Genomic DNA, 13,301 nt, shown 5'->3' with positions numbered 1-13,301 from the left:
AAAAATAAAAAATAAAAAAAAACACGGATGAAAAAACACGGGTAGAAAAACGGAGAGCGCTTAAAGCGCATAAAGCATCTAGGGGGAAAAAAAAAACGAATAGACGAGAAAAAAAAGAAAAAAAAAAAAAAAGGCAAGACTGCGAGAATGCCCAAAGCAGAGGTCGGCTCGACAAAGCACCTCTCCAACAAACTCAAGAGCAAGGGCCTCCAGCGCCTCCGGTGGTACTGCCAAGTGTGCGAGAAGCAATGCCGCGACGCCAACGGCTTCAAGATGCACACGCAGGCGGAGAGCCACGTGCGGCAGATGCTCATCGTCGGCGAGGACCCCAAAAAGTTCATCAACCAGTTCAGCGACGACTTCCTCCGGGACTTTGTGCAGCTGCTCCGGACGGGCCACGGCGAGAAGCAGGTGCACATCAACCAGTTCTACCAGGAGTACATCGCCAACAAGGAGCACATCCACATGAACGCGACGCGGTGGCCGTCGCTGACCGAGTTCGCCAAGCACCTGGGCCGCGAGGGCATCTGCCGGGTCGAGGAGACGGACAAGGGCATCCACGTGGCGTGGATCGACAGCTCGCCCGAGGCGCTGAGGCGGCAGGAGGCCCTGCGGCGCAAGGAGGCGCAGGATCAGGGGGACGAGCAGCTCGAGCGGCGCATCATCAAGGAGCAGATTCGGCGGGCGCAGGCGGGCGCGGGGGTCCGCGTAGGCGAGCAGCGGGACGGGGGCGAGGACCAGGACCGGGACCGCGGGCTCCTGAAGAGGGAGGCTGGGGACAAGGTCACGCTGTCGTTTGGGGCGAAGAAGACGAAGCAGGAGGCCGAGGCCGAGGCCGAGGCTGACTCGACGGCTGACGGCCCGTCGACGGAAGTCGCACCCTCCGCGGACGCAGATAGCGTGTCGGCCGACCAAGAAGGAAAAGCGCGAGAGAGCAGGACGGAGCCCAGGTCATCGGGGCTCGGTAGCGTATCCGTCAAGATGGGGGCGAGGCCGCAAGCCAAAAACGTCTTTGCCCAAGCCAAAAAGAATGCCTTGGCAAGCGCGTCCCACAAGGCCAAGATAATCCAGCAGCCCAAGAAAATAAGCGAAGCCGAGAGAATCATGCGTCAGGAGATGGACAAGAAGAGGTCTCGGGAGTCTGCTGGGTTTGGGTTCAGCATGTCCTCTGGCAAGAAGCAGCGCAGCAGCTGACCAGCACCTTGTTCCTCGACATGTGTCCACGTTAATTTCATGACGTAAATAAAATAAAATATAAATACCAATACCACGCAATGATTCATGACCAGAAATCTGTTTCTTCTTTTTTTCCTTCCCTTCCATTGTCCCTTGCCCACGTTTGCTCCAACGCCCTTGTTCGCCGGGGAGAATCCCAGAATCCCAAATCGAAAAAAAAAAAAAACCCCAGCGCAAAGTCTATGCGTCCGCCTCCGTCTCCGTACCGTCTCTCCTGCCCCGCTCATCAGCAACAGGAACGCACGTAACGCACGACCAGAGCGCTTGCCAAAAACTTACGGAATGTACTGTATCCGATACTCCTCCTCCAGCGTGGACCGGATCTCATCCGGCAGCTGGCCCGAGACCTTGATGGCGTACACGCCCGCCACGTACCCGTCCAAGCGCTGCCATTTCGCCACCCACGACTTGGCCGGGTTGGCGAGCGTGATGACGCCCTCGAAGACCTGGGACGTGCAGCTCTCGATCTGGTCCTGCGACCCGGCGAGGTGCAGGAATTCCTCGCAGTTGGGGCAGCCTTCGTCACGGAAGCGCTGGAAGCCAAGAGTCAGTTTGTCGCAGCACACAAAAACGGCCTGGTCAAGGGGGGGGGGGGGGGGGGGTTCGGCTCGTACGGAATATGTCATGACGATGGAGCAGACCATGCAGGCGCGCAGATAGCGCTGCTGGCCCGGCGTGACGAAGTTGGACATGCTGGCGTCCTAGCGACTGGCGATTCGGGTCCCGTGTAGCGCGCGTCAAAGGCTACGAGTTGACATTGACAAAGGGGAGGGGGGGGAGTTTGGGGGACAAAAGGAAAGCTTGGTGATGGCCAGACTTTCTAGAGTTGGTTACGGAGTAAACTTTGGGAGTCGACATGCTTATATCCGATATGCACGACAACCTGCGCAACCCGGCTCAACCTGGTTAAGTAAATTTCCGATGCTGTAAAATTTCGTCACGAAAACAAGTTGCTTGTCAGAAAACGAAACGAAACGAAACGAAGAAGGAGGGGGAAAAAAAAGAAGCAGTCGAGCCAACGCATGGCGTCCAACACATGGCGTCCGACACTGAACCCGACAGCAAGAGCCCAATCCTCGCAGAACGTGGCCAGGAATCGGCACCGCCCTGGTCCTACGCGCACCTGGAGCTCTTCGCGGACGGCCCGCAGGATATCGTGCTCGATGAAATCACGGTAAAGCTGTACTGCACTGATGCGCTGACTCAGTTCCTGGGCCTCACTGGACAAGCCATCTCAGTCGACATCCTCAAAGCCCAAGGTTCGTCGTGCTGGCTCCGACTCCCCCCCGAGGACATGTCGCGCTTCGCAGCAGCCATCACTGCGTATGGGGGGAAACGCGAAGGCGACACGCGGTACATCTTACGCATCAAGAGACCTTCGGACCGGCTGGGCGTCCTGGTCGGAAGGCAGAGCGAAGATGACCTTGTCAGGAGCTGAAAAACGCCTGACGCAAACTTTGTCGCGCCACTCCGTACGCTGATGCCGATAAATCTCAAAAGGCTACGCCTAAACAGGCCGATATACGATTCTTCATATCTGCAAATCCGGACATCTATGAGTGATTTAATGCACCAACCAATATTGAAACCGAGAGCAAGAACATGCAAATATCGATGCCACCAGCTCCTGACTCCTGGTCAAAATGCCTATTCCCGATCCCATAGTCGTTGATTCTCGATTAACCGGGCCTATTTTTTCTTTCTTTTTTTACTTCTTTCTTTTTTCCTCTCTTTTTTTCGTTTCTTCTTTCATGCCTCAATTCTACATTAAAGATGACATGAGAGAGTTTTGGGCATATGCCTAGTCCGCATCAGTCAGTACACCAGACATGCGCGCCCCCGAGTAAGGAATCGACCTACCATGGGCTTGATGTTCGGATGAGGAACAGCATCAAATTGCTCGTATCGCAGCTTGTAGTCTGATTTGATATTTATGTACGCTCCGCGGTTTTCCGTCGAGTCACAGTACTTGGGCGCCGAGAAAACTGGGACAAATGGGTTTTAGTGGAGTTGGGCCTACGTGTAGAGGGAGAAAGAGGGCAATCAATGGTGGTCATACCGGTTATGCACTTTCCGTCATGCTGGACCTCGTAACCGTCCATGCGGACTTCGTGGCTTCGGATCACAGCCTCCAGGCCATTCCTTTGGCAGAATTTTCTGGTAATGTCGGGGCCGAACTGCATGCCGACACCTCGTTTGCTAGGGCCTCGGCCAGGCTCTTCTTGAGGATCAGCCCACAGCATCTCCATCATGAGACCGGATTGCCCAGGTTGTCTTTGTTTATGACGATTCAACTGGCGAATGTCATCCAAGGTTACGCTGTCGTCGGAAAAGAGGCCGCCGTGCAGGACGAGATACTTGTTGCCAATAAGTGTGGCCAGCGGCAGAGCCGAGAAACTCTCGGAGAAGAGCTTGAAGACTCTGCGCCCTCGGTTAGCGGTGCAATGAGAAGCTTATTAAAGAGAAAAAAAGAAAAAGTCTTGCATGGATTGCGCGACGCACCTCTCGTTGTACTTGGCTTTGCATTCTCCTTCGAATCCGTACACGCGGTTCATGTCGTCCGTTTCATGGTTGCCACGGTTCAGGAAGAAGCCCTTTGGTCTCAGCCACTTGAAGGCATACAGCAGGAGGGCAATTTCGGTCGACCATGAGCCTCGGTCGACAAAGTCGCCGTTGAAGAGGTACCAGTGCTTCTCGTTGGGGGCGCCGTTTCGGCGAAACAGTTCCATCAGATCAAAGTATTGGCCTTTTCCGGGAGTCAGCTTTGACGGGCCTCGACACTTGGATGACGTGGAAAAGGGCGAGCACATACCGTGAGTGTCTCCGCAAACAGTCAACTCGACATGGTCAGGGATTTCCATTTCCACCATGGTAGCCTCCTCGTAGACAATGCTCTTGACCGCAAGGATGATTTGGTAGACGTACTTGCGGTGGATTTTTTTGCCGTTCTTGAATCGCTCCATCATGTCGTCGATGAAGTCCTGGGTCATTTCGTCTTGGAGACGCACGCCGTCGTAGTCGGGCTCTACAACCATGGAATCGAGATCAAGTCCCTCGGCCGCGGAGGGCTCATCACCAACCTCGATGGCGGCGAAGAAGGCGAGCTGGCGCACAATCTTCTTGCATTCCTCCAGCTTGAGTCTAGCATCCTTGTTGTTCGGATCCAATCTGACACATTCTTTGAAGTCATTGAGTGCCTCCTTGGGCTTGAGAATGGCGGCTCGCGCGAGGCCACGTCGATAGTACGCCTAGATATATCAGCAGCGCGGCCAGAGAGTCAGCACCTCATCATTGTTCCAAACGAGAAGAGAGACTACTGGACAAACAAACCTTGACCAGGTTGGGATCGAGATCCAAGGCTTTGCCAGCATCCGCAATAGCATACCCGTATGCTTCGGTCTTGATATAGGCCTGAATTTGGATTCCCCCAAAGGGGGGGGCTTCGAGTCAGTGACACGACTGGGCAAGAGCTTAATCAAGCGTGCAGACGCGACGCGACAAGTTGAAGAGTGACGGACGTACTTGGGCTCGGTTGGTGAAGAAGGTGGGTTCCTTGTCGTTCAGCTTGATGGCCTGGGAGTAGTAGTCGACGGCTGAAGGGTAGTCTCCGGAAGAGAAGGCCTTGTTGCCCTTGCTTTTGAGATGGACGGCTTCCTGGGACATGGCGACAGCGGGGCCAAGCGCGAGCTCAGAGGCGGGGAGGAGGAGCTGTTCGGCCGTGCAAATTTGATTGTTGTTGCGACTCGGGACGCCTGGGAATATAACCAGACGCAAGTACTCGACAGCGGGAAGAGAAGAGAATGGCGGTGGGTGCCAAGGAGGAAAACGAATGGGCGGGAAAAAAAAAAAAAAAAAAAAAAAAAAAAAAAAAAAAAAAAAAAGGGACGAAAACAACAAAATAAAATAAAATAAAATAAAATAAAATAAAATAAAATAAAAACGAAGAAGAACTGAAGAGCCTCTATAGGTCTGCGCTGGGCCAAGGACTGGGTATTCTGCTGGGCGCAATGAGCTAGGAACCAGGGGAAAAACAGGGTTGGACGACAGACGTCGGTAGAAGAAGCTAGAGGTCAGAGGCTAGAATTCTAGCACCAGACTCGAGGTGGACCAGCTCCGAAGACAGGACGGACCGAAGAGAGGCCTGGGAGCACACGACCAGACATCAGCTTTGTGACAGCGTGCGGCCAGCCAATAGCAGCAGGCCCCAGGCCTCCTCCCAGTGGCTGGAGGCTGCCGAAAGCGGGCGGTTCCCGTCATGCAGCCTCCAACCTGTGTGTTATAAAGGCGCGGCAAGGAACTAGCCCCAGACGAGACGCCGGCGCATTGGCTTTTTCATTCTTCTATCCTTTCGCTTCTTTCTTCTCTCGCAGGTAGCACTACGCTACGTGCTCCGTACGGCAGACTCCGTTACCCGCATACTCGGCACGGAAGCTGGCCCATCTACGGTTACTTGCAAGTTGCATACATCGCATCACACATGAGCGCGTCATGAGCTTATTGGCTACGGGATTGCTGACTTGTGAGTTGTGACATGGTAAAACGACAATAAAAATGCTATTTCTCAGCCCTAACTATCAACCCAATCTTCGTGGATCCCCCCATTAATACTCCGTGCCGTCTTTTCCCACGGAAATCATGCAATGACTTGCACTGAAGGCTGCCGCCGCAAACGAGGCCCAAGTACGTGACATGGGGGTGAATGTTCTTTTAGTTGCATATGTGGGGCTCTGGTAAAGTGCGACAATCGCAACATGCATTGCATGCCTTTGATGGCCGGCATGACTCCCATCGACGCCGTTTATGCCATGTTGCTTGTCGCAAACCCTCCTCATCGCAAACGCAAAGGCTTAAAACCCCTCGGGCTTCTTTCTTACCCTGCATCCTTCAAAGTGTCCTTCCCGGTGGCGTCACGTATCCACGCCTTCTCCCTTCCATCATGACACATTCACCGAGCGCCGCCTCGACGGCCCTGATAAGAAAGAGATCTGGCACAGAGTTGATGCCTGCGCCGCCGCCAGTCAAGAAAATCAAACGACCAAACAAAACCTTGGACGAGGATTCTTACACCGAAGCCCTTTCAAAGATCATATCAAGGGACTTCTTTCCCGGACTGTTGGAAACCCAAGTACAGCACGAGTATCTGAATGCTCTTGAATCCAAGGATGCCGCGTGGATATCAAGCGCCAGTCGGCGGCTCCGCCACGTCATGACGCCGGGAAGACACGCAAGATCTGCATCGGCCAAGCCCCTTGACGACTGCGGGCGAACTCCCACCACCTTTGTTGGAGAAACGCCAGCCTCGGCCGCCCCGTCCACCGTCTCCGCGCAACCTCGGCTCGACACCAACGTGAGCCTATCCGAATTCCAAGAGATGTACACAAGCGAGGACAATGAGAGCTTCTACAAGCTTCTCGACAGACAGAATCAAAAAAGGGCCGACAAGTATGCGTGGCTGTGGGCAGGAAACAAACTCTGGTCCAAGATGATGATTAAACAGCAGCAAGTGTGCGACAAGCTTGCCGAGACCCGAAGCCTCGTGGATGACGGGTTCAAGCGGGACAGGCTGGCTATCAGGGACCGTGACGAGCGCCCAGCAAGGCCCGATGCCTGGAATGCGGCCCCGAAAAATGCCCTCATGTTTCAGCCCCAAGGACTGGATGACGGGGTCGTCACCATGGCCCAGAGTGCAGAGGACGCCTCCCGCATGGCTCCCAAGTCGGTCGTGTACGCGAATACTAGAAGGCCGCAGCCTCACTTGCCTCGGAAGTCTCCGCCCCGCACCATGTCGGCGATTCGAGACGCCATTGCTGGCAAGCCTCGGCAGAGCGACCTTGATTCCACCGCGATTGGCGGGGACGAAACCCCCAAGGTGAACGGATACACCTTTGTCGATGATGAGGACGACGAGCCAGAGGCCAAGACGCCCTCTACAATCATCAACCTGGGTCCCGGGGACACGCACAACCCCTTCAAAGTGCAGGAGCAGCGGAAGAGAGAGCTCTTACACGAGCGCATGGTTGACCGGATAGCAAAGTCCAACAAGGAGTCGGCCCGGCACGGCTTCACCGGCAAGGCCCCGACTGCGCAAGTGCCGAAATTCTCGAGCAGCCCCAGAGTGTCGGCCGACCTAACGCCGGCGGCTCAAAGACTCTGGAGTCAGTTGGCGACGCCGAAAAAGAAGACAACCGGCAGCTCTTTCGGCCAAACCACCCCTATGCGCCCTAGAGGATCTCTTTTAAAGAGTGTTAGCCGGCCGGGCTTTAAGCATTGAAATGCGGTGCATGACTCTGGGCAACGCATCATGACCGGTTTTTTTTTTTTTTGGACCGGGGTAGTAATGACTTTTTCCATCTCTCTCCCTTCTTTCCTTCTTTTTTGTTTCTGAGCGGAATAGTTTGGGTTGTTATCGTCGACGGGGTTGGCAGGTATGGCATTTGATACCACGTTGTTTAAAAGTTGAAACACTGTTTCCTATGAGCATCTATTGCTATGGAGCTGTATGTAGCGGCAAGGCCGAAACTCAGGTTGCGTCATGATCCACCCAGAGCAGCCCTTTGCATACAAGTGAAGTTCTGCCCCGATTTGTCCGCGATGCCTCAATTTTATCATGGAATGGAAGTGACTGTTGACTCGTTCGAGAATCGTCAAATCGGGGCGTTGTCCGGACCCGCTTAGCTGCATACGACTTGGCCTGCATACGACTTCGCATGGAAAAGGAAATTGAAAAACCGACGCCTTGCCATTGCTGCGAACCGTTCAGCCCCCCAACACCCAGCGAGAACAGCCAACAGCCCCGTCTTCAATGTCGCCTCGGTGATCCGAGGCTCCAAAGTCCCCCATGAGGTTCGTCGCCCTGGCCACTGATGTTGCCGCATTGCTCAGCGCCTCGCGATCAGTAGCTGCCAAGCACGTCGCCCTGAGGTCTCGCCAGATCGACGCATATCGCAGGACGTGGGAGGCGACCGCGAATAGACCGGAGACCAGCCAGTCGGAGCCCCCCCTTGCCAGGAGCGGAGGCAAAGCAGACGAGCCGCCGGTTCAGCCAGCAGAGAGCCCTCTGAAAGACACCGAGGTTTCCTCAACGGCGGCCCATGCCTCAACGCCGGAATCTCCAGACGCGCAGCCCGAGGCTCCTGTTGCGCAACCGAAACCAAGCAGTGGCGGATTGGGGGCCGAGGACGCATCGGCAGCATATGCGAGGGCGTCGCAAAAGAGACAAGAGGCCTTGAGGGCAGCTGCGGAGCAACGGCATGTGACCGGCGACATCAACGTAAACATTTTCCATACGTCTCACGGCTCGACGATCTTGGGCTCCCTGAGGAAGCGAGAGGGGACTGCTGCGAAGAAGGGACAAGCTGGTGGGCCGGCAAAGGAGCATCCTTTGCGATATTGGCCACATTCGCCGTCGCCGCCGCCGCCGCCGCAGGTCGCGCCGCAGGCACAAACACCAGAGCCAGCGGAGACGAAACCTATACTGGAACAAGATGACGTCGTCGCTCATAAGATCACCTTGCCGCCGGCAGAAGAACCTGCACCGCACAGTGACGCCCCAGAGGCAGACGCTGAGCCGAGGAAAGCAGACTCGGAGGTGGCAGAGCCGCCACAAGCCGTCGCCCAAGCCGCGGCGCCCTTCAACGCCGCTACGCCAGCCTACACGCTTCGGGAATCCAAAGTACCAGCCTCACGCCTCAGCCGGCTGTGGAACTATGGAGGCCTCGCGGCCGGCATGCTGGGAGGCGCCGTGACGGAAGGTGTAAGCCGAGCGTTGGGCGGCGGCGACGGCGGCCAAGGGTCCGCACTGCTCAGCGGCAGGAACATGGAACGCATGGTCGCCAAGCTCTCGCGGATGCGCGGCGCAGCCCTCAAGCTCGGCCAAATGTTGAGCTTCCAGGACTCCAAGATGCTCCCGGGCCCGATCCAAGAGGTCCTGCAGCGAGTGCAAGACAGAGCCGACTACATGCCCGGCTGGCAGCGAGACAAGGTCCTGGCAAGCAACTTGGGAAGCGACTGGCGCGCCCTGTTTGGCGAATTCGAAGAGAAGCCCATTGCGGCCGCGTCGATAGGCCAGGTCCACCAGGCGACCCTCAAGTCGACGGGAAAGAAGGTTGCCGTCAAGATTCAGTTCCCGGGCGTGGCAGACTCCATCAACTCGGACCTGGACAACCTCGGCATCCTGCTCAACGCCACGAAACTGCTGCCCAAGGGCCTGTACCTCGACAAAACCATTGACAACGCGCGGCTCGAGCTCGGCTGGGAATGCGACTATGAGCGGGAGGCCCGGTGCGCCCTGCGGTACAGGCGGCTCCTCCGGGACGAGGGAGCCGTCTTCCTGGCCCCGGACGTGCACCCCGAGGCGTCGGGCAAGCAGGTGCTCACCATGGACTTTATGGACGGAGCCAGCGTCACGCGCGTCGCCTCGTTTACCCAGCAGCAGCGCGACTGGATCGGCACGCAAATCATGCGCCTGTGCCTGCGGGAAATCACCGAGTTCAAGTTCATGCAGACGGACCCCAACTGGACCAACTTCCTGTACGACGCCGGGGCCAACAAGCTCGTTCTTCTCGATTTCGGCGCCTCGCGCGAGTACCCCGACGACTTTGTCCGGCAGTACGTGCGGCTGCTGGACGCCGCGTCGCGCTCGGACCGTCCGGCGGTCAAGCATCTCTCCGAGAGCCTGGGCTACCTGACCGGCCACGAGAGCAGGGCCATGCTGGACGCGCACACCCAGTCCGTCCTGACGCTGGCGGAGCCGTTTATGCGGTCTGCGCCGGATGTGTACGACTTTGAGGACCAGACCATCACGGCGCGCGTCAAGGCCCTGATACCGGTCATGCTGAGGGAGAGGCTGGCGCCTCCGCCCGAGGAGACGTACAGTCTGCATCGGAAGCTGAGCGGCGCGTTTCTGCTGTGCGCGAGGCTGGGGAGCAAGGTTCCTTGCAAGGAGCTGTTTGCGCAGAGTGTCGGAAGGTCTGGATACGTCTGACTGGGAAAAAAAAAAAAAAAAAAAACAGACGAAAACCTGGCCTGCGAGGGCTTGTGTACTATATATATAGTGTATAGACGGGACAAAAATCATGTTTTCAACATCAGGGGTTTACAATAAAGAATGTACACACACACACACACACACACAGAAAGAATATGAGAAAAAAAGATGCACGGTAGATCAATGCGCCGTCGGGTCAAGGCAGAAATCCGCCATCCGGGTATCCCCCCACGCCTGCCGCTCGAAACCCTGCCTCGCCATGCTCGCGCTAAAGCTCCAGCTCCAGCTCCAGCTCCAGCTCCAGCTCCAGCTCCAATCTCACCATCATCATCTCCTTGCCACCAGCCCATCCAGCTCCTTCCGCTCCTTGCCGACAACCTTCTTGCGCTTCCTCTCCATCGCCCTGTCCACCTGGCGCTTGCTCATCTTCTCGTACCGACCCACGAGCAGCTGCCTCTTCTGCTCGCTCTTCTTGAGGTAGAAAGGCGTCTTGCCCTGCGCCACCAGCTCCTTCTCCTTGCGCCGATGCTCCGCCAGCAGCCGCTCCTCCTCGTCCTTCCTCGCCCGGGCCTTCTTCCGGGACTCCATCGACATGAGCTGCCGCTTGAGCTCCTCCTGCACGAGGGGCTGGTTCTTGGCCCTTTTGATCTGGGCCCGCAGGTCGGCCATCTCGCTGTCCCGGTAGTCGTCCAGGAAGGCGTAGGCTTTGCGGGTCCTGGTCTCGTCGAGCTTGCCGGCCAGGGGGTCGAACCGAGGGTCGCGGGGCTTGCGGCGCGTGTCGGGGATGATTTCGCGCAGGCGCGAGACGGGCCGCTTGGAGGTCTGCTCCTGCGGGGCGTGCTTGGAGGAGCGCTTGGGCCGGGGGGTCGCGGAGGCGGGGGCGCGGTGTTGGCGGCGGGCTTCGTCTGTCCTGGGGGCAAGGGTTTCGGGAGGCTGGGCGGCGGGTTTCGGGCGGCGGGACGTGGGGAGGGATTCCTGGGCGCGGGCTAGGGCGCCAAAGGAGACGGCGGAGAGGTTGACTTTGGGGGGTGCGTCTGAGTCGGACTGGTCTGAGTCGGACTGTTGAATTCGGTTGGCAACCTGCGGAGGACACTGACGGGGTCCATTCGGGCCTGAAGAAGATGATTTCCTTTTCAACGTACCAGTGAGCGATGCCGCCGGTGGTCGTCTAGCTCGCTGTCGTCCTCGTCGCCTCCACCGCGGCCAACGCGCTCGTCGGGGGCGCTCTCGGCTTCAGACGACGCCTCGGGGTCGACAGGCGGTTCCGGCGCCGGTGAATCCTGGCGTCGAGGGCGCACCCGGCGCTGCAGCCCGAGCGACGATAGCTTGCGCTTCGAGGACATTGCGCGTCGGTTTGCGCGGGTTGGGGGTCGCCTGATTGCTTGTGGTGACGGCTTTGAGAGCCGTTGACGGGAAGCAAAGCTGCGTCGGGCGAGGCAGACGGAGACTTTTTTTTCTGTGCCAGGGAAACTTGGCACGGATCTTATCGATAAGCGCTGCGCTTGGGAACTAATCGGCTGCGCCTGTTGGCCACCCCCCCCCCCCCCCCCCCCCCCGCTAAGCACCACCCAACCCGCAAAAGCCAATTTCGGTCGACGCTAACCCCAAAAAGGCAAGGCAGCCCTACCCTACGCGAAATCGAACCCGGCGGGGCGACCTCATTCTGCTTTCCCCGATTCACCTCTCCAAGCATGGCGTCAACATCCCTGACATCAACCCTCAATGCCGCCCCGAACCTGCTTTCCGACGTCCCTCCCCGCACGCAGCAGCAGCAGCAGCAGCCGCGGCCGCGTAGCCCAGCGGACGTTCTGCCTCTCCGGCCCGCCACCTCGCCAACCAGCCTCGTCGCGCATATACCCGAGCAGCCCTCGCCCGCCGCCCGGCATGGCCGGCTCCGCGCCCGCTAACCTCGCAAAGACCGCCGGCCCTCACCCCCGGGCAATCGGCCGGAAAGCCGCCCCGGCAACCGCCCGCCCCGGACAGGAGCGATGCCGGGCGCCCCCCTCCCCCGCCTCGGGCGGCGTCCCGACCCCCTCGCCGCTCTACCTCGCGCGGTGCCTCCCCCCGCCCGCGACGCTCTCCTCCCCGCGCCGCGTCCTCGTCATCCTCGACCTCAACGGCACCCTGCTCTACCGGCCCTCGCGCCGCCACCCCTCCCGCTTCGTGGAGCGCCCCCACGCCCGCCCCTTCCTCAGCTACTGCCTCGACACGTTCCACGTGGCCATCTGGTCGTCCGCCCGGCCGCACAACGTGCACAGCATGGTGCGCCAGTTCCTCACGCCCGAGCAGCGCGCCCGGTGCGTCGTCGTCTGGGCCCGCGACCGCCTCGGCCTGTGCGCCGCCGACTACGACGCCCGCGTGCAGGTGTACAAGCGCCTGTCCGTCGTCTGGGCCAGCGACGCCGTGAGGAGGTCCCACCCGGACGCTGCCGCCGGCGGCGCCTGGGACCAGTCCAACACGGTCCTGGTGGACGACTCCCGGGAAAAGGGGCGCAGCGAGCCCTACAACATACTGCCCGTGCCCGAGTTCTCGGGGCTCGGCACGGAACCCGTCGCCGTGCTGCCCCAGGTCCATGATTACCTCAACCGGCTTTGCTATCAGGCCGACGTGAGTCGGTACATGCGCCGCACGCCCTTCCAGCTCGATCCCAACTATACTCTGCCGCAGGGCCCTTGACGTCTTTTTTGGCTGTTCCTTGCGCTTTTCTTGTTCTCCATGACGGCAGATAATAGAGAGGACGATTATATCCTGCAGCAGCTTATTTTCGTTGCCAAAGCAGCGAGTTACCACACAAGGAGAATACCCCCATTGTTGGTATGTTGGCTGGTAGGCTGGTTTGTTTTGGGGGATGGGAATGTATAACATTGTTCAAGATGAGCTTGGAGCTATAGAAAGAGAGGCTTTTAACACGCCCTCACCCCCCGGGACACACTGGCCCAAAGGACCTTGGACCAAGGGTGTTGTTTTATGCGTCGAACTCTTTTTAGCATGATAAATCCCAAAGGGCCCTCGTGTCTTGGTCCCATCGTAAACAGCCATTGCAAGGAGCGTTCTAAGTCGGGCAAAGCGAGCGATCCAT

At 58.1% G+C, this 13,301-nt stretch overlaps 8 protein-coding genes across 8 annotated transcripts; 5 read left to right on the top strand and 3 right to left on the bottom strand.

The window, feature by feature from the left end:
• Window positions 1–147: 147 nt before the first annotated feature.
• Window positions 148–1,194, top strand: UV8b_03150 (uncharacterized protein; the record flags this gene model as incomplete). The annotated part of the gene is made up of 1 exon (XM_043140648.1): window positions 148–1,194. The coding sequence occupies one exon, from the start codon at window positions 148–150 to the stop codon at window positions 1,192–1,194; it is 1,047 nt and encodes a 348-aa protein (XP_042996582.1).
• Window positions 1,195–1,416: 222 nt separating this feature from the next.
• Window positions 1,417–1,928, bottom strand: UV8b_03149 (uncharacterized protein; the record flags this gene model as incomplete). The annotated part of the gene is made up of 3 exons (XM_043140647.1): window positions 1,417–1,450; window positions 1,516–1,769; window positions 1,851–1,928. The coding sequence occupies 3 exons, from the start codon at window positions 1,926–1,928 to the stop codon at window positions 1,417–1,419; spliced, it is 366 nt and encodes a 121-aa protein (XP_042996581.1).
• A 344-nt stretch (window positions 1,929–2,272) lies between these two features.
• UV8b_03148 (uncharacterized protein) lies at window positions 2,273–2,674 on the top strand (the record flags this gene model as incomplete). Its single annotated transcript, XM_043140646.1, has 1 exon — window positions 2,273–2,674. One exon carries the CDS (start codon window positions 2,273–2,275, stop codon window positions 2,672–2,674), a length of 402 nt encoding a protein of 133 aa, XP_042996580.1.
• Window positions 2,675–2,998: 324 nt separating this feature from the next.
• Window positions 2,999–4,899, bottom strand: UV8b_03147 (uncharacterized protein; the record flags this gene model as incomplete). Its single annotated transcript, XM_043140645.1, has 7 exons — window positions 2,999–3,037; window positions 3,097–3,221; window positions 3,296–3,657; window positions 3,739–3,982; window positions 4,049–4,484; window positions 4,567–4,647; window positions 4,759–4,899. 7 exons carry the CDS (start codon window positions 4,897–4,899, stop codon window positions 2,999–3,001), a joined length of 1,428 nt encoding a protein of 475 aa, XP_042996579.1.
• Window positions 4,900–6,172: 1,273 nt separating this feature from the next.
• On the top strand, window positions 6,173–7,507 carry UV8b_03146 (uncharacterized protein; the record flags this gene model as incomplete). Its single annotated transcript, XM_043140644.1, has 1 exon — window positions 6,173–7,507. The coding sequence occupies one exon, from the start codon at window positions 6,173–6,175 to the stop codon at window positions 7,505–7,507; it is 1,335 nt and encodes a 444-aa protein (XP_042996578.1).
• Window positions 7,508–8,074: 567 nt separating this feature from the next.
• On the top strand, window positions 8,075–10,219 carry UV8b_03145 (uncharacterized protein; the record flags this gene model as incomplete). The annotated part of the gene is made up of 1 exon (XM_043140643.1): window positions 8,075–10,219. The coding sequence occupies one exon, from the start codon at window positions 8,075–8,077 to the stop codon at window positions 10,217–10,219; it is 2,145 nt and encodes a 714-aa protein (XP_042996577.1).
• Window positions 10,220–10,549: 330 nt separating this feature from the next.
• UV8b_03144 (uncharacterized protein) lies at window positions 10,550–11,565 on the bottom strand (the record flags this gene model as incomplete). Its single annotated transcript, XM_043140642.1, has 2 exons — window positions 10,550–11,281; window positions 11,365–11,565. 2 exons carry the CDS (start codon window positions 11,563–11,565, stop codon window positions 10,550–10,552), a joined length of 933 nt encoding a protein of 310 aa, XP_042996576.1.
• A 379-nt stretch (window positions 11,566–11,944) lies between these two features.
• Window positions 11,945–12,898, top strand: UV8b_03143 (uncharacterized protein; the record flags this gene model as incomplete). The annotated part of the gene is made up of 1 exon (XM_043140641.1): window positions 11,945–12,898. One exon carries the CDS (start codon window positions 11,945–11,947, stop codon window positions 12,896–12,898), a length of 954 nt encoding a protein of 317 aa, XP_042996575.1.
• Window positions 12,899–13,301: the final 403 nt, after the last annotated feature.

This window comes from Ustilaginoidea virens, chromosome 2, assembly GCF_000687475.1.
Source record: "Ustilaginoidea virens chromosome 2, complete sequence".
NCBI classification, from domain to species: domain Eukaryota; kingdom Fungi; phylum Ascomycota; class Sordariomycetes; order Hypocreales; family Clavicipitaceae; genus Ustilaginoidea; species Ustilaginoidea virens.
The sequence above is the reverse complement of the archived record's forward strand: the minus strand, read 5'-3'. Positions and strand labels throughout refer to the sequence as shown.